This window comes from Indicator indicator, chromosome 24 (genome assembly GCF_027791375.1).
Source record: "Indicator indicator isolate 239-I01 chromosome 24, UM_Iind_1.1, whole genome shotgun sequence".
NCBI classification, from domain to species: Eukaryota; Metazoa; Chordata; class Aves; order Piciformes; family Indicatoridae; genus Indicator; species Indicator indicator.
In genome coordinates this window covers 15661857-15687504 of record NC_072033.1, presented here as the reverse complement: position 1 = coordinate 15687504, position 25648 = coordinate 15661857, and the positions used below count along the sequence as shown (strand labels likewise).

At 59.3% G+C, this 25648-nt stretch overlaps 1 protein-coding gene across 5 annotated transcripts; it reads right to left on the bottom strand.

The window, feature by feature from the left end:
• BCL2L1 (BCL2 like 1) lies at positions 1-24074 on the bottom strand. Of its 5 annotated transcripts, none has more exons than XM_054392013.1 (3): positions 24030-24074; positions 22589-23254; positions 1-236 (listed from the first exon to the last, which is right to left on the bottom strand). In XM_054392013.1, exons 2-3 carry the CDS (start codon positions 23141-23143, stop codon positions 99-101), a joined length of 693 nt encoding a protein of 230 aa, XP_054247988.1. In that variant the 5' UTR covers positions 23144-23254; positions 24030-24074; the 3' UTR covers positions 1-98. The 5 variants fall into 5 exon arrangements, with proteins under 5 accessions (XP_054247988.1, XP_054247989.1, XP_054247987.1 ...); XM_054392014.1 differs by lacking the exon at positions 24030-24074 and adding an exon at positions 23877-23904; XM_054392012.1 differs by lacking the exon at positions 24030-24074 and adding an exon at positions 23521-23562.
• Between the last annotated feature and the right edge of the window lie 1574 nt (positions 24075-25648).

Genomic DNA, 25648 nt, shown 5'->3' with positions numbered 1-25648 from the left:
CCTCCCCTCCCCCTCCTTGGTGCCGGTGCTCGGGAGCGGAGTGTAGTGGAGGTGGCGGTGAAGGCGTCCCGGGGACGGCAGGGGGACACGGCCGAGGGTCACTTGCGGCTCAGCAGAGATCCCAGCAGCAGGACCCCGGCCACCGTGGCGCCGGTCAGGAGCCATTTGTTGAAGGTCTCCTGCCCCTTCCGCACCTCGGCAGCAGCATCGTTCCCGTAGAGGTCCACAAAGCGCTCCTGGGGGAAGAGAGGAAGCAGTCAGCAGAGGGCTGGGAAGGCTGCAAGGCTCCTGCCAGAGGCTGCACCTCAAATCCTAGGGTCAGTTTTGGGGCCTCTGGCTTCAAGCAGGATGTTGAGGGGTTGGAGCAGGTCCAGAGAAGGGCAGCGAAGCTGGGGAAGGGTCTGGAGAACAAGGAAAAGGGTCTGGAGAACTTCTGAGGAGCAGCTGAGGGAACTGGAGAAAAGGAGACTGAGGGGAGACCTTCTGGCTCTGTACAGCTCCTTGAAAGGAGGTTGGAGCCAGGTGGGAGTTGGTCTCTTCTCCCAAGGAACAAGTGACAGGACAAGAGGAGATGGCCTCAAGTTGCCCCACGGGAGGTTTAGGTTGGCCATGAAGAACAATTTCTTGCCCTTGAAGGGCTGTCAAGGCCTGGCCCAGGCTGCCCAGGGCAGTGATGGAGTCCCCATCCCCAGAGGGCTTTCAAAGCTGTGGTGCTGAGGGCCATGGGTTGGTGGTGCTCTGGCAGTGCTGGGGTAAGGGTTGGACTCCATGATCAGAAGGGTCTCTCCCAACCAAAAGGATTCCCTGATTCCATGCTCCTCTGGAAGCTGGGTGACAGATGCCTGGTGCCTCCTCGCTCTGAATCATGCTCAGAGGGTGAAGCACAGGACCAGTCATGAGAACAGGAGATGCCAGGAAGGATTTGCTGGGAGAAGCCCAGGCGGGCAGGGCAGGAGCTGCATCACGTGCTGGAGGCTCTAAAATTAGCAGTGCAGTGTGATAGGCATCACTGCAGCAGGGGAAGGTTGGGCTCCATCCCACTGCTGGGGCCTGGGGGCGCAGGAGCCCACCCCAGGCACCCCCTTTGCTGCTTTGCCACCCAAAGTGGGGCCTCCGCCTCCCTCTCCTCCCAGCAGGACCAAGCATTCCCATGTCCTGGCCATCACAGCTCATGACCTGCAGGCAGCTTCTCTGAGTCAGCTCCTGCCTTCTGCTGGGGTGCAGGAGAGCAGGGCCAAGCCTGAGGGCTGGCCAGGAATGTGGTCACTCCTGCCTGGCTCGTCCCAGCTGGCCACCTCCAGCCCTGCACCTCCGAGGGAGACGTGTAGCAGGGCTGGGGACAGATGGCCACGGCCTGCAGCGTGGGAGATGGAGGGCAGGGAAGACTCCCCAGAGCTGAACTGCTTCCAAACCCACACTCCCTGACAGCAGATCTCTCTCCTGTGCCCTTGGAGCATGATGCCACCCCTCCTGGGCACCTCAGGCCGCCGTGGGGACAGCTGCTGGGGACGCCCCCAGGCCACGCACGGCAGGGAAGGCTGCAGGGAGCTGCACAGCCAGCAGCTGCCAGGTTTATCAGGGCTGAGCAGGGCTGGAGGGAGCTGGAGCTGTGAGCTCTGGGATCCCCTGCAGCTCGTCTGGTGGCACCTCCAGGCCCTCTTCCCAGCAGAGCCCCCCCAGTTCCTGGTAAGAGGCAGTTCCAGTAACTGGGCTGCTCTGGGAAAGCAGAGATAAGCTTGGCTGACGCTGTGCTTGTGTCACTCCCTGGGGACACAGGCAGTGACATCCCTGCCTGCAAGCTGCCCCCCATGGCTGCCCACAGCCTGCCAGCAGCTGTGCCCTCTGCTGCAGGACCTGGGAGGGCTCAGTGCCCAGATTGTGGCTGGCATCCACAGGCTCTTTAGCCTGCTGCCTTTCCATTGCTCCTGGAAACGTGGTGCCAGTCCCCTGGCTGCCCCAAAACAGCCTCAGCATGGTCACAGCTTGCAGGGCATCTCCTCACTTTGGCACACACACACTACCAAACTCACACAGAGCTTTGCACAGGAAGGTGGGCAGTAGATGGGCACAGTGGCACACAAGGAGCTGGGCTGTGTCCCTCTCCTTGGCCACAGGCTTCTTTCCCATGTGGGATCAGAATCCCAGCATGGTGGGGCTGGAAGGGAGCTCTGGAGCTCATCCAGTCCAAGCCCTGCTCCAGCAGGGCACCCACAGCAGCTTGCCCAGGAGCACAATGGCCAGGGGGGGTTGGAAGCTCTCCAGAGAAGGAGACTCCACAACCTCTCTGGGCAGCCTGCTGCAGGGCTCTGCACCCTCACACTAAACAAGTTTCTCCTCATGGATCCTCCTGGCTTCCACTGTGTGCCCAGTGCCCCTTGTGCTGTCCCTGGGCACCACTGACAAGACTGGCCCCAGCCTCTTGCCCCCCACCCTGATCAGACACTGACCCACCCCCCCCCAGGCCAGCTGTGCACCCCAGCACCCATCTCTGCCCCACCACAGCTCTTCTCTGCCTTCTACCAAACTGTCTCCAGCACCTCCTGACTCTCCCAGCTTCCTTCCCCACCCCCTGGACTGTGAGGTGGCATCAGCAGCCCCAGGCATTGGGTCAGCAGTCATTCTGCCAACTCACCCTGGGGCACACCACTGCTGCCACCTCACTCAGAGTCCTCTTCAGGGATGTGCCAACCGTCCCCATGACTCCTGCCACCTAAACAGAGTAGAAGGCAGCTCCCTTCCCACGGGGCCTGCCAGCTGGCACAGGCTCCATGGAGCTGTGTGTGGCACCTTGGTCCCACAGGGATGGGCAGGATGGTGGCTCCCATGCAGGTGGGAAATTGCCCCACCAAGAGCCCTGCACTTCTCCACAAGGGAGGGGACATCCCCACTGTCCCCAGGGAGGCTGCAGGGCTGGAAGGGACCTCTCTGCAGGGCAGGCACCAGGGAGAGGGCTTCCAGAAAACCCAGGGCAGGGAGTTGGGGAGAGCTGGCAGCTGAGCCTCAGCTGCAACCTTGCTGGTTTGTGCCACCAAGCTGGGGCCAAATCTCTTCCAAGAAGCCTGGTTTGGAGCTGCTGCTTCTCAGAAAAGGAAGTGTTTGCTGCCCCAGAGATAAATGGTGCCCGGAGCTGCCGCAGCTATCAGCTGCCCCAGACAGGGCACTGCCAGGGCCCTGCCTGGGCAGGGAGGGAGGGCACAGATCCCCTCCTCGTCCTCCCCCTCTGCCAGAGCAGCAGCAGCTGCTGGCATGCAGCTGAGGGGCTGCAGGGGAAGAGAGAGTCCTGGGACCCTCCCCAGGAGCTGCCATAACTCAGCCCCTGTACAACTGCCAGCCCAGATGTGTTCCCTGGGAATGGTCACCCCAGATGTGTCCCCTTGGGAATGAAGAGTCCAGATGTGTCCTTTGGGAATGGTCGCCCCAGATGTGTCCCCCTGGGATTGGCAATCCCAGATCTGTCCCCTGGGAATGGTGATCCCAGATGAGGGGGAGTGGGAAGGCAGCAGAAGCATCCTCCCTGCTGGGCTGAAGGGCAGGGAACAGCAGCCTGCTTGGTTCCCACACTGCTGCTTGAGGTGGGGTGGGGGGGAGGCTTGGCTGCTCTGCACCTGAAGCCCAGCACTCCCAGCACTGATTCTGACCTCTCTGGCCTGGTGTTTGGGATCTCAGGCTTGCCCAGACTCGTCCAGATATTTCTGGCCTCCCCCAGTCACCTTTATCTGAGAGGAAATATTTGGAATTCCTGAGGCAATCACACGGACTGTGGTAGCAACAACACAGTCATGTCTCAACAGCCCTCTCCATGGCCTTCTTCCACCCCAGAGAGGACAGAGGACAGAGGACAGGACAGGACAGGACAGGCTGTTCCATCAGCCAGCACCGTCACATCCCCTTCCCCACCCCAGCTGACAGCCACACATCCGAGAGGAAGATGCTCAGGGGCAGGCCATGAGGAAGCAGTGAGGTTGTGCTGATGACAGGCCCCTGGCTTTGCCTCTCCTCCCCCCAAGTGCTGGGGAAGGAACTGCTGGCTTCTTGCTGCAGCCTAAACCAGAGCTTGCTGCTGGAGGAGGACTTCCCTGCAGCTTGCCTCTGCTGCTTGTAGCAGACATAAGTGGACATTTTGCCTCTAGGCTGTCTCCAGACCGTGTCTCCAGTGAGGACCTGGAGATCCAGGTCCCACCACCCCACCCAGAGCTGGGGCAGGGAGGTTCTGTAGTGCCAAAGACTCACAGAGCTCCAAACTGTACCATCAGGGGAGAGGCAGCAGCCATCCCAGTGCTCAGAGATGACACAGGACACTGTGGGAGAGGGAGGAGAGGAGCAGCTCTGACCCAAAGTGGTCTGTCCCAGGTGGGAGAGCAGAGTAACCAGGAAACAGGAAGGGGAAGCTCCAGTTTGGGGCTGTTGCTGGTTTCATTCAGCAGTGTAGCCCAGCAGGAGGGGGGACAGGCAGCAGATTCCATTCAAAGCAGCACAGCAGAGCAGGTTCCTCTTTCAAGATAAGCCTCAGCCCTTGGGGAAAGAGGATTCAGAGCCACCCAGCCACCAGGGCAGGTGAAGGAAGCAGATGTGGGCCATGGATCCCCAGCTGGTCTCTTGTGAGCGGAAAGGGGAGGAGGGGATGGCTGCTGGGGAGGGCAGAGTTTGGGTGTTCAAAGCTTCCCTCAGACTGGAAGGTGAAGGGCTGGAGGTCACTGAGACACTGGCATGAAGCTCTGAAAACCAGCAGAGAAGAGCCAGGCTCTACCAGGATCATTCAGTGGTGAACCAGTGGCCCTTGGTGGGGCTTGGACACAAAGACTCTGAGCCCAGGAGGAGCAGCAGAGCTTCCCCACACCCCTAACCCCACCCAGCACATCTCTGAACCCCCAGCCAGCAGCTCAGCACACACAAAACACTTTCCCACCCAAAGATCTTCACGTGTTGGCTCTCCAAACCTTCCTGCAGGACAAGTCAGCAGTGTCCCCAGACAGTGTGGAGAGGGTGAGGGCTCTGCCTGCCAGCCTGGGCGCCCTCGGCACAGGGCAGTGTTTCACTTGCAAACAAGGCTCTATTTTTGTCACACCTTCCACACAACTACAGCTGTGTTACTGCTGAGAGGTCCAACACCAACCCAGGGCCAGGAGCAGAGTCATCTGGACGACCAGACCTTGCTTAATGAGATGCTGGGAACAGTTTTTGTGCTGAGCACAAGACGAGGACGGAAAAAGAAAGGCGGCGGCGGCAGCACAGCGCAGCCCACAACAAAGCCCTGAGCTGACAACCTGCTCCCGGAGCCCCTCCGGGCTGCCAGCTCACCACAGGGGACTGGCATATGTGAACCTGGGGGTGAAGCAGTGGGGAGGGGTTGTGGGGGCTGGGGAGAAGGCAGCTGAAATCTTGCAGGAGCAAAGAAAACATCAGAATTCCCAGAGGCTGCCGCGGGGATCCTGCAAACGCAGCCCCCTGGGTCCCTGAGTGCTGGGGACGTGGAAGAGACCTCCTGGAGGCTCTCCCTCTGCCCTCACAGGATCACAGAATTGTCAGGGTTGGAAGGGGCCTCAAGGCTCATCCAGTTCCAACCCCCTGCCATGGGCAGGGACACCTCACACTACAGCAAGTTGCTCACAGCCACCTCCAGCCTGGCTGCAAAAACCTCCAGGGATGAGGCTTCCACCACCTCCCTGGGCAACCTGTGCCAGTGTCTCAGCACCCTCATGGGGAAGAATTTCTTCCTGACATCCAATCTGAATCTCCCCACTCCTAGTTTTGCTCCATTCCCCCCAATCCTATCATTACCCGACACCCTAAAAAGTCCTTCCCCAGCTTTCTTGTAGCCCCCTTTCCTCACCACCCCCAGCCCTGTCTGCAGCCCAGGCCCTCAAGGAGGGCAGCAGGGGCACTGAGGGTGCCAGCAGCAACCACACAGCACAGCTCACAGGACAGGGACTGGGGGACAACGTGCCCCTGACTGGGGGGCCAAGGAAAGCTGCCACGCGAGGCAGAGGTCTCAGAGCTTCTCCAGATGCTCAACTTCACCCCACTGGTCCCCTCAGCACCCTGGGCTGGCTCAGAGTGGGGTGGGGAAGCGGCTGTGGGGACGCAGGGAGGGGAAAGTGGCTCTGGGGAGAGCGCAGTCGCAGGTGCCAGAGCTCCAGAGACGCAGCTCTAACTGTTATGCAAATGCTGACCTCCAGGGAAGCAGCTGCTGATCTCCATGACAATGGCAGCGAATGCCACCAGCTCCACAGCCTCTCCTGGCCCGGCAGCAGGTGCTGGGGTGCTGCTGGGGTGCTTCAGGGAGCGCTGGGGTGCTGCCCTTGCCCAAGCTCCAGGGCTCTGCATTCAAAGAAATCCAAGGGATGGAGCCATAAACTCCAAAGGGCTCATTCAAAGAGCACCTCCCCTCCATGCTCTCCTCTTGGCCACCCAAGACACAAGCTGTGGGGTGGTGGGAACGAGCCATGGGGTGATGGGACCCAGCCAGGGGGTGGGGAGAGTGAATTGTGGGGTGGTGGGACCCAGCCAGGGGGTGGTGAGTGAGCCATGGGGTGGTGAGAGTGAATTGTGGGGTGATGGAGTGAGCCATGGGGTGGTGGGACCCAGCCATGGGGTGGTGGGAGTGAATTGTGGGGTGGTGGGAGTGAATCATGGGGTGGTGGGACCCAGACAGGGGGTGGTGGGAGTGAATCATGGGGTGATGGGACACAGCCAGGGGGTGGTGGGAGTGAATCATGGGGTGATGGGACACAGCCAGGGGGTGGTGGGAGTGAATTGTGGGGTGGTGGGACCCAGACAGGGGGTGGTGGGAACCTGTGGAGAGGGTGGTCCTCAGCCCAAAAGCCCAAGCACTCTGTGGGGCTTCACCCCAACCCAGGCCAGAGGCAGCTCTTTCCTGGGCAGGCACATTCCAGCCCTAATCCTCACCACAGCAGCCTCCTGTCAAACTGGTTCCATCAGCAGCTCCAAGGAACCTGCACTAACCCCACACCATTCAGCACAATTTCAGTGTTTCCCAAACAGATGAAAGGGGCTCTGGTGACAGCTGTAACCCCCCTGGTCCCTGCCCCTGCCCCGGGAGGCTGCAGCACGGGAGGCAGGGCTGGGAATTGCTCTCTCTCTCTCTCTCTCCCCCCCTCTCTCCATGCCAGAAATCTGCTGAAACATTCATGTCTGTTAAAGCTGGAGATGGTGAGAATGACTAATCCACTTGCATCCATCTTTCATCAGTAGTTTCTCCCTCAACCATGTGGGCTGAGAGCTCCTGAAGGTGCTGGAGCCAGGGTGGGGTTGGCTGGCAGGGGAGGAGGCACAAAGGGACAGCGCAGAACACATTGGCTGAGCAGGATCCACTCAAGGGATTAGCACCTGCTGGGAATGGGATTGTTTTCCAAAGGGCATTAAGTGGAATAGTGCAAGGGGAGAAGATGGTCTCCCTCTGCTGCTTCTCCCCAGCAGCCAGATGGTGTCTGAGCCGGGCAGCCCAGCAGCCTTTGTGCGAGGGGCTCGCTCGGGGGGCAGGGGGAGGCTCCTGCTGTCACCTTTCCATTATCTGCTGCCCACCCTGGCAGCTTCAGACACTCACAGAAGGGGTTGGATTGGAAGAGACCTTAAAGATCATCTGGTTCCAAGTCCCCTGCCATTGGCAGGGACACCTTCCACTAAACCAGGCTGCTCAGCCAGCCTGCCCTTCAACCCCTCCGGGGAGGAGGCACCCACAGCCTCCCTGGGCAACCTGTGCCAGTGTCTGCCCCACCTCACTGTGAAGAATTTCTTCCTCATCTCCAATCTCAGTCTGCCCTCTCCCAGCTCAAAGCCACTGTCCCTCATCCTGTCACTCCAAGCCCCTGTCAGAACTCCCTCCCCAGCTTTCTTGCAGGCCCTCTTCAGGCCCTGGCAGGCTGGACAAAGCCCCATTTTCACCTTGCCACTGCTGCCTGTCCCAGATGTCACAGCTCCTGTGCCATCCTGCCCTTGTGCAACCCTGGGCAAAGCTGCAGCCAAGGGATGTGTCCTGCTCACGTCTGCCCAGCCCTGCAGCCACCTCCCCCCCTGCTGCCCTCAGCCACTTTGCAGATGGCACCAAACTGGGTGGCAGTGTTGCTCTGCTGGAGGCTAGGGAGGATCTGCAGAGGGATCTGGGAGGTCACTGGGCTGAGGTTCACCCAGGCCAAGGGCTGGGTTCTGCACTTGGGGCACAACAACCCCACGGACACTCCGGGCTGGGGGCAGAGTGTCTGGAAACTGCCTGGTGGGAAAGGACCTTGGGGGGTTGGTTGACAGAGCTGAAGATGAGCCAGGGTGTGGCCAGGTGGCCAAGAAGGCCACCAGCATGCTGGCCTGGATCAGCAGTGGTGTGGCCAGCAGGAGCAGGGCAGGGGTTGTGCCTCCATACTGGGCACTGGGGAGGCCACAGCTGGAATCCTGGGGTGGCTTTTGGGTGCCTCACTGCAAGAAGAACATTGAGGGTCTGGAGCAGGTCCAGAGAAGGGCAACAAAGCTGGGGAAGGGTCTGGAGCACTGATCTCATGGACATGAGGAACAATTTCTTGCCCTTGAGGGTTGTCAAGACCTGCCCCAGGCTGCCCAGGGCAGTGGTGGAGTCCTCATCCCTGGAGGGGTTTCAAATCCATGGAGCTGTGGTGCTGAGGGCCATAGTTTAGTGGTGCCCTGGCAGTGCTGGGGTAAGGGTTGGACTCAACACCCTTAAAAGTCTTTTCCAATCCTTCTGTGGTTCTCAGATTAGCCAGGAGCTGAGCTGTATGATGCCAGCAGCTCTCCCTGCCCCTCAGCTGCACCATGAGCATTGCCTCAAACTCTCCCTGCAGGCAACAGCACCACTGCCAGAGGCCAAGGGAGCGAGGCTGGCTGCAAGGACAGTCCCCAGCTGAGGGGGAAAGGACATCCAGGTCTCTCATCCTCCCCCATTTATCCTCCAGCCTCCCAGAGGAGCAGCAGCCAAGCCTCCCCACTTCCCAGTTCAAGCTCACGAGGCTGCTGGAGCTCTTACATGCCACTTGAATGAAAAAAAAGGGGAAAGGGTGGAGGAGCAGGAAGAGGAGGAAGATGTCCTCATTCTGTTTTCACTTCCTGTTAGCCCACATGAAATCTCAAACGATTCAGGCCACCAAGTCCCTTGTAGCAAAATCCTCATCTGACTTGGGGGCAGGAAGCAGCCAGCAGCTGATGCAGTAAAGGCAAGGAAAGCAGAGCAGAGAGAGGAAAGACCTTGTGCTGTGCCCTGGGCTCCTCCATCCGTGTTGGTGCATGAAATGATCACTGCCTGGTGCTCTGGAAGCTTCTAAACGAGGTCAGTAGCTCTAATCAAAGCTATTAGCTCCCTGGGAAGCTTAAAGCCCTGGTGAGCCATGGCATGATGGGATGGAAGAGCTTGCAAAGCCTCAGCCATGGCTGATATGCAGGGATGGAGAATCCACCACTGCCCTGGGCAGCCTGGGGCAGGTCTTGACAACCCTCAAGGGGAAGAAATTGTTCCTCATGTCCATGAGATCAGTGCTCCAGACCCTTCCCCAGCTTTGTTGCCCTTCTCTGGACCTGCTCCAGACCCTCAATGTTCTTCTTGCAGTGAGGCACCCAAAAGCCACCCCAGGATTCCAGCTGTGGCCTCCCCAGTGCCCAGTATGGAGGCACAACCCCTGCCCTGCTCCTGCTGGCCACACCACTGCTGATCCAGGCCAGCATGCTGGTGGCCTTCTTGGCCACCTGGCCACACCCTGGCCCATCTTCAGCTCTGTCAACCAACCCCCCAAGGTCCTTTCCCACCAGGCAGTTCCCAGACACTCTGCCCCCAGCCCGGAGTGTCCGTGGGGTTGTTGTGCCCCAAGTGCAGGACCCAGCCCTTGGCCTGGGTGAACCTCAGCCCAATGAGCTCAGCCTCTTGATCCAGCCTGGCCAGATCCCTCTGCAGATCCTCCCTAGCCTCCAGGTAGCAACAGGTAGCAACACCCCATTTTCCCCATGCATAAATCATCTGTCACCCAAGGCCACACACGCCCCCAGCTCCCACAGCTCAGCCAAGGGCCTGAGCCAGCTCACCAGGATGTGGAATCTGGAGATCAGGAAAAGAAATTCCTTACTGAAAGAGTGGTCAGTGAGGTGGTGGAGTCCCCATCCCTGGAGGGCTTCACCAAACCTGTGCCCATGGCACTTGGGGCCATGGTTTGGTGGCCATGGGGGTGTTGGGTTGAAGTTGGACTCAGTGATCTCAGAGACCTTTCCCAACCCAAGCCATTCCCTGATCCTATGGCTGGAGCAATGTCCCCTACTGCCAGCTGTGCTCCATGTCCCCAGCCCTGCCCAGCCCCAGCAATGGCAAACCCCAGAGAGCTGCACCAGTGGGACTGGCTCTGCTTGGAGGGCTCCTGAAGGGCTGCAGGCAGACAGCTCCTGCCCCACCTGAGCTGCAGCCACAGCAGCTCCATGCCAGGAGCTCTGCTCTGAGCTTCCCAAGGAACCATGGAGACCACTGAGTCCAACCCTAACCCAGCACAACCCATGGCCCTCAGCACCACAGCTCCAGGGCTTTGAAACCCCTCCAGGGCTGGGGACTCCACCACTGCCCTGGGCAGCCTGGGCCAGGCCTTGATAACCTTCAAGGGAAAAAAAATTGTTCCTCATGTTCAACCTAAACCTCCCTTGGAACAACTTGAGGCCATTTCCATCCACTTGTCCCTCAGCCCCTTGCCCATCTCCTGCTCAAAGCTCTTGCTGCTGCCTGGTTGTCATGTTTTGGAGTGCTTGATTTCAGCAAGCACCTGGCTGGCTGCAGCAGGGGCAGGAGATGCTGCCTGCTCTTCGTTTCTGGCCAGGTGGAGCACAGAGAAGACACCTGCCTCAGTTTCCCCTCAAGCTCAGGACCAGGGCTGCAAGCTGGGGAGCTCTGGGTCCCTCTTACAAATCATTATGGCTGGAAAAGTTCTCTGAGATCATCACATCCAACCTTCCACCCAACACCTCCATGACCACTAAGCCACATCCTGAAGTGCCACATCTGCTTGTTTCTTGAACAGCTCCAGGGATGGGGACTCCACCACCGCCCTGGGCAGCCTGTTCCAATGCCTGACCACTCTTGTAGGACAGAAATTCTTCCTAATACCCAACCTGAACCTCCCCTCTGCAGCTTGAGGCCATTTCCTCATGTCCTGTTGTTAGTTCCTTGGAAGAGGCTAACATCAGCCTCACACCAACCTCCAAGCTGAGGTTGAGCCCAGCCCCACACCACCAAGCCAAGCTCAGGTTGAGCCCAGCCCCACACCACCAAGCCAAGCTTAGGTTGAGCCCAGCCCCACACCACCAAGCCAAGCTGAGGCTGAGCCCAGCCCCACACCACCAAGCCAAGCTCAGGTTGAGCCCAGTCTTGCTCCCATGGGAGGCTCCTCATCTCCAGGGCTCATCTCCCTGAGCAGGATGCTGCTGCCAGAAGCCAACTACTAATTGGATCTACTTAACTCAGAAGCTATGCCTGCAGCCAGAGCTGGAGCAGAAGCTGCAGCAGAAAGGAGGCTAAAATCAAGCAGCCTTCCCTAGGGGAACCACACAGCTCCCTGCCACTGCTCTCCTGGCAGACACAGCTCAGTCCCCTTCCTCTGCACACTGACTGAATGCAGGGGCAAGTGGCAGTGGGGTGAGGAACCAGCCCCCAGCCTCCTGAGAGTGCCACAGGGGCAGAGAAAGCCCCAACAGGATGCATCACAGCTCTGTGACTCCATGATCACAGAATGCCAGGTTGCAAGGGACCTCCAGGATCACCTGCTCCAACCTTTCTGTGATCATCCCCTGCTCACCCTGCTCCCAGCAGCAGAGGGGGGCAGGCAGGCAAACCACTTCCAGTACAAGGCTCCCACACAGTCCCCACGGCCTCCTCTCTGCTGAAGGCTGCTGAATCTTTCCTTCCTTCCTTCCTTCCTTCCTTCCTCCCTCCCTCCCTCCCTCCCTCCCTCCCTCCCTCCCTCCCTCCCTCCCTCCCTTCCTTCCTTCCTTCCTTCCTTCCTTCCTTCCTTCCTTCCTTCCTTCCTTCCTTCCTTCCTTCCTTCCTTCCTTCCTTCCTTCCTTCCTCCCTCCTCCCTCCTTCCTTCCTTCCTTCCTTCCTTCCTTCCTTCCTTCCTTCCTTCCTTCCTTCCTTCCTTCCTCCCTCCCTCCTTCCTTCCTTCCTTCCTTCCTTCCTTCCTTCCTTCCTTCCTTCCTTCCTTCCTTCCTTCCTTCCTTCCTTCCTTCCTTCCTTCCTCCCCTCCCTCTCTACCCTGCAGGCAGGCAGCAGTGCACTTGGGTTTCCCATTAAAGAGGATCCTGAGAGACAGCAGCACTGGGCTGCTCCACGTGAGCACGTGGCCAGGAGAAGACGTGGGCAGCTGGAGCTCTGCTGCTGCAGGCAAGTCCTCCCCAGCACTGCTCAGCCCTTCTCTGATGCTAGGGTTTGGGGACTGTTTGTTTTTTTTCCCCTTTTTTAATTTTTTTTTTTTTCTAACTAAATGAAACACAAGGATAAAATAAGCTAAAAAAAAAAAACAACAAACCCAACAAAACAATGAACCAACAAAACAAACCCAAACCCCCAAAACAAAATATAACAAAACAAAAAATAGCAAAACAAAAAACAACAACAACAAAAAAACCCAAACCAACCTAAAAATAATAGTAATAATTAAAAAAGGAAAAAAAAAGAAAGGAGGAAATCTATCCAGAGCGTGGTGCTGCAGCACAAGTAGGTCACAGCTCCCCAGCTTGCAAGTGGTGGTGGTGGTGGTGGTGGTGGTGGTGGCTCAGCCCCCTCCAGCCCCACGGGCAGCCCCCTGAAACCCACACCTGCTCCTGGTGAGGCAGCTGCAGCCATCTGCTAACGGCTGCCAGCAGCCTCTGCCCCCTGCTCTGCACGGCCCTTCTGCTGCCCTGCCAAAGAGGAAGCCTTCTCCACGCACCCCAACGTGCTGGGGACCACCAGCAGAGCTCCTCACAGCCTTGCTCCATAGGGAAAGCACAGCCCAGAATTGCCTGGACTGGGAAAGATCTTTCAGATGGTTGAGTCTGCTCAGCCCTGACCCCAGCACCCTGACATGCAGAGGGCTGAGGGGCAGAGAACTGGAGAATGACAGAATGGTTTTGGTTGGAAGAGAGCTTTGAGGCCATGGAGTCCAACCCTTACCCCAGCACCACCAACCCATGGCCCTCAGCACCACAGCTCCATGGCTTTGAAACCCCTCCAGGGATGGGGACTCCACCACTGCCCTGGGCAGCCTGGGCCAGGCCTGGACAACTCTCAAAGGGAAGAAATTGTTCCTCATGGCCAACCTAAACCTGCCCTGGGGAGGCAACTTTAGGCCTTTTCCTTTTATCCTGTTGCTTCTCCCTTGGGAGAAGAGAGCAACCCCCACCTGGCTCCAGCCTCCTTTCAGCGAGCTGTACAGAGCCAGAAGGTCTCCCCTCAGCCTCCTTCTCTCCAGGCTGAACACCCCCAGCTCCCTCAGCTGCTCCTCCCCAGCCCTGTTCTCCAGACCCTTCCCCAGCTTCCTTGCCCTCCTCTGGACCTGCTCCAACCCTTCCATCCCCTGAGTTAAGCCTTTGGCATCCCAAGGACGATTCAGAGTGGGACTTCAGAGAGCATTCCCACCAAACACCCTTCAGCACATCCTCCCAGATGGGGAGTGGGAGGAGGAATTGGGTTTCCCCTTGTCCAAGGCCAGGGCAGGAACTAAGGAGTGCCCTGGCACGGAGGGACACCGCTTGCCTTTGATGCCTCCACCGCCGGCGTTAATCTTTACTCACTCCAAACAATGGCGTCTAAAGGTGACAGCCCCGGCAGCAGGGGGAGGAGGGGAAGGTGGCTGCCTTCCTACCCCCAGGGCAGGGCCACCAAGCACAGCTTCATTCTGTCACTGTCCCCTGCTCTCAGGGTCACCAGAGGGGAGAGAGCAGCTGCCCCCAGCCCTTCTCTGGTGCCACAGCAGAAGTCACTGTTACAGAATCCCCCAGTCCCAGCCTGGTGGGTCTGGAAGGGAGCTCTGGAGCTCATCCAGTCCAAGCCCTGCTCCAGCAGGGCACCCACAGCAGCTTGCCCAGGAGCACAATGCCCAGGGGGGGTTGGAAGCTCTGCAGAGAAGGAGACTCCACAACCTCTCTGGGCAGCCTGCTGCAGGGCTCTGCACCCTTACACCAAACAAGTTGCTCCTCATGGAGCCTCCTGGCTTCCAGTTTGTGCCCATTGCCCCTTGGCCTGTCCCTGGGCACCACTGAGCAGAGCCTGGCCCCAGCCTCTTGCCCCTCCTTTAGCTCTTGCTGAGCATTGCTCAGCTCCCCTCTGGGGCTGCTCTTCTGCAGGCTCTCAGCCCTAGGGCTCTCAGCCTTTGCTCCTCACAGAGCTGCTCCAGGCCCCTCAGCAGCTTTGGAGCCTCCATTGGACTCTGCCCAGCAGTTCTCTGTCCCTCTTGACCTGGGGAGCCCAGAACTGGACCCAGGACTCCAGATGTGTTCTCACTAGGGCAGAGCAGAAGCAGAGGAGAACCTGCCTTGCCCTGCTGGCTGTGCTCTTCATGTACCCCAGGACACCATTGGCCCTCCTGGCCACAAGAGCACATTGCTGGCTCCTGGGGAACTTGTTCACCAGCACTTCCAGGTCCCTCTCCTTGGAGCTGCTTTCCAGCAGGTCAGCCTCCAACCCCCAACCTGCAGGAGGTTATTTCTCCCTGGGGGCAGGACCCTACACTTGCCCTGGTTGAACTTCAAGAGGCTCCATTAATCCTTCACCTCTGTGTTCAGCAGGTCTGCAGCCCTTCCACAACCTTCCTCCATTCCTTCCCTTCCCCCAGTTCCATCTGGGAATTCTCTGGCATTACAGCTACTGGGGGAAGAGCTGCTGAGAAATGCTCCTTGTAACATCACAGTGGGACTCTGCTCACAGCTGTCAGCAGCTTGGGGAAAATCAAAGGAGAGAAGCTTAAGCAATGGGCCTGGAACCCTGGTGTCACCATTCAGCCTGTCCCCAGGGTGGGACACAGGCACATCCCTGCTCCCAGGGGTGAATCCTGAACATAAACCACCCAGGAGCTCCATGGAAAACAGGCACAGCAGCCTGGACACCACAGAAAGCTGCAACTTCCAGAGGGGAAAAGACAGCACAGGGCTTCTTCCTGCCCTTCTGCTGCAGTGGGACACCCCCATGGCTGCTGCCATGGGCAGAGGCCACAGGCAGGGCTTTGGGGGACCAGCACCTGCTTCAGAGAGGGGCAGGAGGGGCAGAGACAGCAGCTGTGAGCTCAGAGCAGCAGGTCTGGGTGAGAAGGGACATTTAATGTCATCCAGTCCAGCCCCCTGCAGTCCCCAGGGACATCCCCAGCCAGAGCAGGTTGCTCCCAGCCCCACACAACCTGAGCTGCAATGGTGCCAGGGATGGGGCAGCTCCCACCTCTCTGGGCAACCTGGGCCAGGCTCTCCCCACCCTCACTGTCAAACATTTCTCCCTTCTCTCCAGTCTCAATCTCTCTCCCTGAGTTCAAACCATCACCTCCTGTCCTGCCTCAACAGGCCCTGCTCAGAATTCTGTCCCCAGCTTTCTGCTCAGCCTCTCTGAGCACTGCAAGGCCACCAGAAGGTGTCCCTGGAGCTTTCTCTTCCCCAGGCTGCACAACCCCAACTCTCAGCCTGGCTTCCAGCCCTGCCAGCACTGCTGTGGCCTCCTCTGGCCCTGCTCCAACAGGTCCCTGTCTGTGCTGAGGACTGAGAGGTTTGGGTTTTGGTTTTGTTGATTTTTTTTCCCCTATCAGTTTGTTAATTATTTCACAAGTCTTTTTTTTTATAAACAACTCCTTGAATTAAAGACCCTCAGAGTGCTTTAGGAATCCGAGTTCGTTTCCAATGGCTCCCCTGGGAGGGAAGGAAACCTTATCCCCTTCTGCTGGAAGACCACAGGGTTAAGTGGGTTGCTCTGAGCCACAGGCAGGAGCTTTCCATTCCCAGTGCCTGCTCTGATCACAGAGAGCAGGAATGTTATGGGACTGCACCTCACACCGAGGCAGCAGGGGAAGAGGGGCAGGGGATGAGGGGCAGGGGATGAGGGGCAGGGGATGAGGGGCAGGGGAAGAGGGGCAGGGGAAGAGGGGCAGGGGAAGAGGGGCAGGGGAAGAGGGGCAGGGGATGAGGGGCAGGGGATGAGGGGCAGGGGATGAGGGGCAGGGGATGAGGGGCAGGGGAAGAGGGGCAGGGGATGAGGGGCAGGGGATGAGGGGCAGGGGAAGAGGGGCAGGGGATGAGGGGCAGGGGAAGAGGGGCAGGGGATGAGGGGCAGGGGATGAGGGGCAGGGGATGAGGGGCAGGGGAGAGGGGCAGGGGATGAGGGGCAGGGGATGAGGGGCAGGGGATGAGGGGCAGGGGATGAGGGGCAGGGGAAGAGGGGCAGGGGAAGAGGGGCAGGGGATGAGGGGCAGGGGAAGAGGGGCAGGGGATGAGGGGCAGGGGAAGAGGGGCAGGGGATGAGGGGCAGGGGATGAGGGGCAGGGGATGAGGGGCAGGGGAAGAGGGGCAGGGGATGAGGGGCAGGGGAAGAGGGGCAGGGGAAGAGGGGCAGGGGAAGAGGGGCAGGGGATGAGGGGCAGGGGATGAGGGGCAGGGGATGAGGGGCAGGGGAAGAGGGGCAGGGCCACAAGGAAGGAGAACCAACAAATGGGGTAACAAGGCAAGCTTGGATGGCCTGGAATGGTGCTGGTCTAGCAGCAGGAATGCTGCTGGGGCGGGCAGGAAGCTGCAGTGGAAGTCATTCCAATGGCATTTCCTGGAGAACACTGCAGCAAAGCCTCCCAGGTCGCAGGCAGAGAGAGGAGCTGCCAGGGAGCTGCAGGCTGAGCCTGGCTCTCCAGCCACACAGCTACCTGGGATGGTTGCACCAGGCAGGACAACCTGAGCCAAGACCCTGCCAGCAGCTCCCACAGCCGGGGAGGGTCACCCTGTGAATGGATATGAAGGGACCCAGCTGGCAGCAGCAGCAGATTTTTGTCATCCCAGGCAGGTGATGACAACAGGGACATCATCTCAGCTCCAAGGGATCCACACTGCAAAATAATTACAAAGCAGAGTGGAAAGTGACAGCCCAGGGAAGCTGCCCAGGCCACTGGTGGGGATCCATCTCCAAACAGCAACATGCAGCCTTGGCTGCTCACAGCCTCCTCCTCCATCCAGCTCACAGAATCCCCCAATCCCATCATGGTAGGGCTGGAAGGGACCTCTGGAGCTCATCCAGTCCAACCCACAGCAGCTTGCCCAGGAGCACAATGGCTGAGGGGGGTTGGAAGCTCTCCAGAGAAGGAGACTCCACAACCTCTCTGGGCAGCCTGCTCCAGGGCTCTGCACCCTCACACCAAACAAGTTGCTCCTCATGGAGCCTCCTGGCTTCCACTTTGTGCCCAGTGCCCCTTAGCCTATCCCTGGGCACCACTGAGCAGAGTCTGGCCCCAGCCTCTTGCCCCTCACAGCTCCTTTGGCTCTTGCTGAGCATTGCTCAGATCCCCTCTGGGGTTGCTCTTCTCCAGGCTCTCAGCCCCAGGGCTCTCAGCCTTTGCTCCTCACAGAGCTGCTCCAGGCCCCTCAGCAGCTTTGGAGCCTCTGCTGGACTCTCTCCAGCAATTCCCTGTCTCTCTTGACCTGGGGAGCCCAGAACTGGACCTACTACTCCAGATGTGTCCTCACTAGGGCAGCACAGAGTGGGGCTGGCAAGTGAAACCAGTGGCTGCCATCTCAAAGCGGATCAGCAGCAGCAAAGCTGAGTGTGACAACACTCAGAGCTCTGCCAAAGCTGTGCCTCCTCCACTCTGAGCCTCAGGGCACACCAGCAGCAGAATTCAAACCTGAACTTCACTCACATTGCCCAAAAGCCTCAGAGTGAAAAGGGGTGAGGATTGTGGGGCACCTGGGATCAGCTGGCTAAGGTGGTGGTGGTGGTGGCAGGGCAGCTTTGTGCAGGACACCCAGGTGATGGCAGAAGGCCAAAAAGCATTTCAGAAGAGCTGAGAGTTGGTCTGAGCTCTCAACCTGAAACCATTGAGAAGGTTGGAGGCTGAGCTGGGATGCAATCCCAGCTGTGCTCTGTCATATGACACAGGCTGAGTCATTTCCGATCATTCATGAAAAAAAAAAGGGGAAAAAAAAGAAAGAAATCATTAAAAAGCTTGAAAATGAGGTTGCTAATATTGCCATCATCAAAGGGTTTTCCCCAAACACAACCACAAGCTTCCAGTCCACTGCAGGGAACCGAGGTGGGAAGCAATTCAGCCTCCAGCCCAGCCCAGCTTGCTGGGGTTCAGATGGCACCAGCTGGTGACAAAGGTGCTCTCTGCTTTCAGGCCTGGCCTGACACAGCCCTTTCGTGCTGGGCCCCACCTCACATCCTCCAAGGAGGCAACCTCTGGCCTCTCTGTCCACAGATCTACCCCAAGCCCTACCAGAACACCCTCAAAGCTCAGCCTGGACGGAGCTGTCATGCACTGGAGGGTCAGAGCCAGGCAGGAGCCACTGCTCACTTCCCTCTCTCCAGCAGATTAAGCACGGTCACTACACCTCTGCCTGCCAGGCTCTCTCCCATCACCCTGTGCTTCCCTCCCCTCTTCCCACATTCTCACTCTCCAGATCTCTTCCCTCTCCACGACTCCCAGGGACCAGGGTTTGAACTTGATGGCTAACGGAACCTGCTCCTGGCCAAAACAACTGCCCCAGAAAAGCCTCCTCTGTGGTTCTGCTGGCTCACTGAGGCAGCAGCTTGCTCTTGCCTGGTCATTAAATGCCCCCCACGGGTTGCTCCCATTTGTTTTCTCAGTGCCAGGCTGCAGAGGGGACACACACACACACACACACACAGAGCAAAGCAGGGCCAGGAAACGTGACCAAATCCACCCATGTCAACGCTACGTGGCCACATCTACCATTTCCTCCTTCCTCAAGGAAGGGTTTCTCAAGAAAACTGCTGCAAGCCCAGCAGGCAGCAGCCTCCCCAGGCCCCTCCAAAGGCAGCCTGCCCCCCGCAGCCATCCCACGCTCGCCTTTGTTCCACTGGCAGGGAAGGAAGCAGCTCCCTGCCTGCCACCCGCGCCGCAGCCGCGCTCCTGCCCTCCTTCTGAGGGGCTTTCCAGGAAGAGAAGGGCTGCAGCTCTCCAGGACACGACCCACTCTGCTCCCTGCCAAGCAGACCTGCCAGAACTTGCATCCTTCCCAGCAGGACCCGCCTGCTGCACCTCTGGGGAGAGCTTTTGTTTGCATGGGACAGGCTGGAACAGCTCCGATGCGCCCAAGGGGGCTCCCTGGGCAAAGAGGGTGGCAGGGGAGGGATGGCTCTGTCACAGCCAGGGCAGGCTGGTGGCACTTCCTTCTTGAGGGAGAGCTGGCAGCAGGCCAGCAGTTTTAAAAATCACTGAATGGGTTGGGCTAGAAGGGACCTTTAAATGTCACCCAGTCCAACCCCCTGCAGTCAGCAGGGACGTCCCCAACCAGAGCAGGTTGCTCCCAGCCCCAAACAACCTGAGCTGCAATGGGGCCAGGGATGGGGCAGCTCCCACCTCTCTGGGCAGCCTGGGCCAGGCTCTCCCCATCCTCAGTGTCAAACATTTCTCCCTTCTCTCCAGTATGAATCTCCTTCTTTGAGTTCAAACCATCACCTCCTGTCCTGTCCCAACAGGCCCTGCTCAAAAGTCTGTCCCCAGCTTTCTGCTCAGCCTCTCTGAGCACTGCAAGACCACCAGAAGGTGTCCCTGGAGCCTTCTCTTCTCAAGGCTAAACAAGCACAACTCTCTCAGCCTGGCCTCACAGCAGAGGGCTTCCAGCCCTGCCAGCACTGCTGTGGCCTCCTCTGGCCCTGCTCCAACAGGTCCCTGTCTCTCCTGTGCTCAGGACTCCAGAGCTGGCCCCAGCACTGCAGGAAGCAGAGCAGAGGGGCAGAATTCCCTCTTTCCACCACACTTCTGGGGATGCAACTAAGACACCCAACAAGCTCCAGCTTGGGCTTTACAACAGGCTAGCAGCAGCCCCAGCAGTCAAACCTTTTTGTTTTGGCTGGCTGGCAGGGTGGATTCCCCTCCTTCTCCCTTCCTCCCCACCCCCCACTATGGCCTTCACCATCCTGCCTGCCTCCCCCTCAGCTGCCAGCACAGTCTGAGCAAGGAAGTTTGAAGCCCTGTTCAAGGCTAGAAGAAGAGAGCAAGGCTGTTCCTTGGGTGGAAACCCCAGCTACCGGCGATCTTCAAAGCCCGAGCTGGTGGGTGGGTCAGATCCAGACAGAGTCCTGACCCTTCCGCAAGCTGCTGAACAAATATTTGCTCCAAACAATTAATTTAGAGACAGACAGAAAAGAAAACCACCACCAAACACCAACCCAACAACATATATCTAAATAAAATAATAATAATAATTGAAGAGTCTGATCCATGCTGGCTAAAGGGGGGGGGGGGGGGAGGAGGGGGTGGGGAAGCTGAGGGAACAGAGGGAGGGAGGAGGTTATTTCATTCCCCACAAGCAGGGACCAGTGATTTTCCACCAGTGATTTAATCTAAATCCCCCAGAGAGTTCATTTACAACAACAACAGACAAAAAAAAAAAACAAACCCAAACCCAACCAAAAACCCAGCCTGCATTATTGCCTGGGTCTCCAGGATACAGCCCGATCCGTCACCAACAGCAACAGCCACCCCAGCTCCCAAACCTCCTCCATTTGAGCACTCCATTCCCAGCCTAAGCTGTGGCTTCAAAAGCCAAAGCCAAAGGCAGAGGGAGGAGACGGTGGGGAAAAGGAACTCAGCGTTCCTTCGGCCAGGGTTATCTGCAGGATGAGAGAGCTGAGGAGGCAAGCAGAGCCTGGGGAAGTGGCCAACAGATCCCAATCGAAACCCAGCTCCTCTGCCCCAGCAGCCCCACCCAGGCAGAGCCCCAGGCCGGCTGCATTCTTGGAATTCCAGCACCCTGTGTGAAGCAGCTCCCTCTGCCTGGGTGCACCTTCTACCTTCTGCAGTCCCATCTCACGAGGTGCACCTTCTGCAGGATCCCCTCCTCGCTGGGTACACCTTTCTCAGGGTCCCCTCTCCCCAGGTGCATCTTTCTCAGGGTCCCCTCCCTCCCTGGGTGCATCTTTCTCAGGGTCCCCCCTCCCCAAGTGCACCTTCTCTGGGATTTCATCTCACTGGATACATCTTCTGCAGGATCCCCTCCTCCTTGGGTGGATCTTTCTCTGGGATTCCCTCTCCCTGGTGCAACTCTTCTGCACTCCCATCTCCCTGGGAGCACCTTCTCCAGGGTCTCCTCTCCCTGGGTCCACCTTCACTGGGTTTCCCTCTCCTTTGGGTGCACCTTGTCTGGGTCTTCAGCATCAGGCAATGAGAAGCTGGGAGCTCCTGGGGACTCAGGAGGGTGCAGAGGCACAAAGCAGGTCTCAAAGGTCTCTGCCTCTCCTCAAGACGCAGGGGGGCTGCTGATGGACCATGAGATGATCTTTCTTTGGGGACCTTCCCATTAGGTGGACCTTCCCTAAGGTCCCCAGCATCAGGCATGAGGAGATCCTGTGCCTCTCTTCATCAGGAGGAGCAAAGAGGTTCCTGCCCCCTCCTCAAGATGAAGGAGGTGTTATAGAGCAGGGGATAAAAAGGGCTGAAAGGCCTGAGCTCACCAACACACTGAGAAACCAATTCCCCACCGTTCAGATGCTAACGAGTGCCAGCATGAACTCTTCCCTCTGGGCACCGGTAAAGGTTAGAGCAGCAGGGAATCAACAGAGATGCAGAAGCAGAAGAGGAAACACTCAGCCATCTGCAGGTCACATCCCCACTGCCGGCAGCCCCGCCGAGCCGGACCCGGCATTTCAGGAATGCTTCCTGCAGAAATGCTTATTCATGGTAAAACCTCACACTGCGAGCTCACTGGGGCAGCTGGGAGCACTGCTCCCTGCCAAGAAGCAGCTGCAGGTTTAGCAGCTCCCCAGTGCAGGGGTTACCCCCACACATACCTCAGCACCTGGCTCCCACCACGCCAGCAGCCCACCCACAGCCCACCCAAAGGGATCTGTGGTGGGATTCAAGCAGAAAGTGAAGTCCTGTCTTCAGAATGAAGAAGTAGCTCTTGCCCCCCACCCACAGCCCAGCTTGGAGAGGAGGAAGCTCCACTCCCTGCTGTTAAATGACACCAGGACCATGTCCCAGAGCAAGGGCTCCTGCTTGAAGAAGCAGCTCGGGTGACATTAGGCTCTTGGAAAAGAGCTCTTTTACATAACATCCAGGGAGATGGGGAAGAAACAGAGATGGAGAAGGACCCAGCTGAGCACCATCACGCTGGACTGACCATCTTGGGCAGAGCATGAAGAGCACAGAAGGAAAGGCCACACACCCTTCACCTCCCTGCAAGGTCTAGCACAAACATCACATGGAGCTCCGGTTTGACCAGCCCCACGGCCTGCCTGCAGCAAGGGAGGACACAGAGCAGCCCTCCCCACCAGGGAGCAACCTGGTCTAGTGGAGGGCACCCCTGCCAGCACCAGCAGGATTGAACCTAGATGGATCTTCCAAGGTTCCTTCCAACCTAAAGCATTCTACGACTCTCTGAGGACGCTCTATGAGGCAGGAGGGAGAGGAGCTCTTACCCATCCGCCATTCTCCTGGATCCAGGGGTCTAGGTGGTCGGTCAAGTAGGTGGTCATCCAAGACACAATGCGTCCCACCAATACCCGCATCTCCTTGTCAACGCTCTCCACGCACAGGGCTCCCCCGAAGGAGAAGAAAGCCACGATGCGACCCCAGTTCACTCCATCACGGAAGAGTTCGTTCACCACCTGCTCAAAGCTCTGGTAGGCTGTGCCCAGGGTGATGTGGAGCTGAGAGGTGAGGTCACTGAAAGCCCTCTGGTACCTCAGCTCGAACTCGTCCCCTGCCTCCCTCAGCGCCTGCCTGACGTCGGCTGCTTGGACCATCTCATGGACTTCCAGGCTGCTCCGGTGCACGGTGGCTCCGTTCGGTGCGTGGCTGGCGGGAGGGTGCCAGGAGGGGCTCCCGTTGAGGACGCCGTCCAGCCCGGCCCCCTCGGCTGCAATGTCAGTCCTGTTCTCATCTTCCTCCTCCAGCTGGCTCCAGCTGTATCCCCTCTGCGAGAGCTTGTAGGAAACAAAGTCAATCACTAACTCCCGGTTACTGCTGGACATTTTCACACCTGGGCCACCCTCAATGAGTCCATGGTCCAGAGCAGAAGCAGATCAGCACTTAGCAGCTCCAGGCTCCGCTCTTCTTCCTCACGACTGCTGGGAACATCTGACCTTTGCACGGACAAACGGCAGAGGAGAGAGGCCAGGAAACGGTTAACGCTGCAGCTCTCAAACGCACCCGTGCCATTAACACCGACAACTCATCGCTACACTGAGCTCAGCACGTAGCTTTACGCCCAGACTCGGGACCACCCGATTGAAGCCAGACGAAGAACCGACTGCAACCTCCTCCCCAACCTCCCGGGAAACCAATCCCGAGCCCCAGGGGATCCCCCGCCCTGGGCTCACATCGAGCCACCCCAACCTCGGGGTCTCACCGGGTGCAGCCACCGCCTTGCAGGCCGGCTGCGGGCCAGGCCGGTGCGGAGGCGGCTCTTGCTCTGTTAGAGCTACGAGCCGGGCCAGCCCGGCCGCAGTCCGCCAGTCCCGGAGCGCCGCGGAGGCGGAGGCAGCACCGCCTCCGCCCCGCCCGTTAAAGGGCCCGGCTTCCCCACCCCAATCCCTCTGCCGGCGTTGCCCAACGGCAGCCTGCGGAAGCTAGCAGGCATCGTTGCCCAAGGCTTACGGTAGCCCCATGAGAGGCCCGGTTTGACGGTAACCGCAACGCAGCCCCCCCAACTCCGCAAATCCCGGGGATGAACTAGGCCAAGCGCGCCGCCTTGCACATCCTCACCACGGGCAGCAGCCCGGGACCTCCCGCAGCCCTTGGATCCCCGCTGGCAGAGGAGAACGGAGAGAATAAAAATATGAAAACCGGCAAGTTCTCGCCAGCGGGGCCAGGCTCGGCCGTGCCCGGTGCTGCCGCTGCCCGGCCCTGCGTTCTTACGGGAGCAATGCTGGTCAGAGGCTGCGGTTGCAGGCGGGCCGGTGACGGGCCGAGCCGCAGCGGGAGGGCGGGCGGGCGGCAGGGGGCGGCCTGCCCCGGGGCCACCGAACCGCCCCTCGCGGCCACCGTAGCGGGGCGGGGCGGGGCTGCGGCACGGGGCCCGCACACGAGGGCCGCCACTGCGTCCGCCCCCCACTTTCCAGCCAATCACCCGCCGGCAGAACCCCGAGGAGGCAGGGCCCAAAGGCTAGGTCTCCTATTGGATAAACCGCGCGTCACTCACGGCCTGCCCCACTCCGCCCTTCACCTCAGCGGCCGGTGGATGGTCTGAGTCCTTCCCACCCCTGCCCCGTGGGCCCAGCTGGCAGCGACGCCGGGGGTAGTGGCCGGGAGCCCCGCCGGGCCTCGGCCCGTTCAGCAGTTCCCGGCCTCCTTCCGCATCGCTCGTCAAACGGCAGCCGCGCTGCTGGGCCGCGCCGGGGGGGTGCGGTAGGGTGGGAGGGGGCGGTACGCATGCGCAGGGCAAGGCGAGGCTGGGCGGGGAGCAACAGGGGGCGGAACGGGACGGGCAGGCGCAGAGCCTTCGTCGTTAGTGCGCACGCTCGGAGGAGCCGGCCTCAGTGTGGGACTCTATCGCCCCCTGTCTGCTATGGCACGGTATTCCATGCTCCCTCTAGGGCCCCTTGAGCAAGAGAGGCCGCGGAGGCACCGGAGCACCGGAAACTCCAGCCTCCACCTCTGCTATATTTCGTGAGTTCGGTACAGCCTACAGTCTCTTAGCACGCAGAAATTTGGACTTAACATGTGGTTTTGTATAGAACTGCAGGCAGGCAGGCAGGCAGTCAAGGACACCTGTGGCGAGAGTAAGACAAATCAAGTGCAGCCGTGGTACCGGGCACGACTCATTTGGGCCCTTCCCAGGCCGCGGACGCTGGTCCCGAGCCGTCCTGCCCGGCCCGGCTCGTAGGACCCGCCTACTTGCAGCTGATAGGCCGTCCGCAAAGACATTGGAGGAGTTGCGTCGCCTAATTGGTTGTGCTCGTGGCGCGCAGTGCTTTATGGGGGTTGCGGTTTGCGTTTCGTTTTATTTATGGTAGCGCCGCTCTAAGGGCACTACGCTTCCCGGCAGCCTTTTGCGGGGCGCTCTTAACTGCTCGGGGCGGGCTTTGCTCATCCGGGTCCCTTGGCCTGTTGGCGGCTCGCCCAATTGGTGCACACCGTGGGCGCGCTCTAGGCGTTGATTGGTTAGTTCGGACAGACGAACCCTGTTTGAAATCTGTTAACGGCGGCTGAGAGAGACGCCGCGCGAGGCGGTCGTGGTGCTGAGGTGAGCGGGATCGGGAAGGATTAACGGGCACCGGACGGCCCCTCCGTCCAGGGAAGGCTTTCGGCTTCACCTTACCTACCCCCGCCCTTCCTCGGCAGGCGCCGTCCGGTAACAGCCGCCTGGGCCGCACCCCACTCCCGGGATCCGGTCAGGTCTCTCTAGCTGTGAGGTACGTGGACCGTGGGTATGCGTCCAGCCTAGGTACCGGTAACGGGGTCCCGGCCCCTCGCAGGACAGCGCTGCTGGAAAAGGGAGGCGGAAAAATGTCCGGGGCCCTTCAGCCGTGTCCGGG

Bases quoted from the DNA above. Each gene is read 5' to 3' on its own strand.
- BCL2L1 (XM_054392013.1), bottom strand. From the start codon at position 23,143: ATGTCCAGCAGTAACCGGGAGTTAGTGATTGACTTTGTTTCCTACAAG. The intron at 237-22,588 runs GTAAGAGCTCCT...CTCTTCCCCCAG, and splicing joins TCCAGGAGAATGGCGGATGG to GAGCGCTTTGTGGACCTCTA.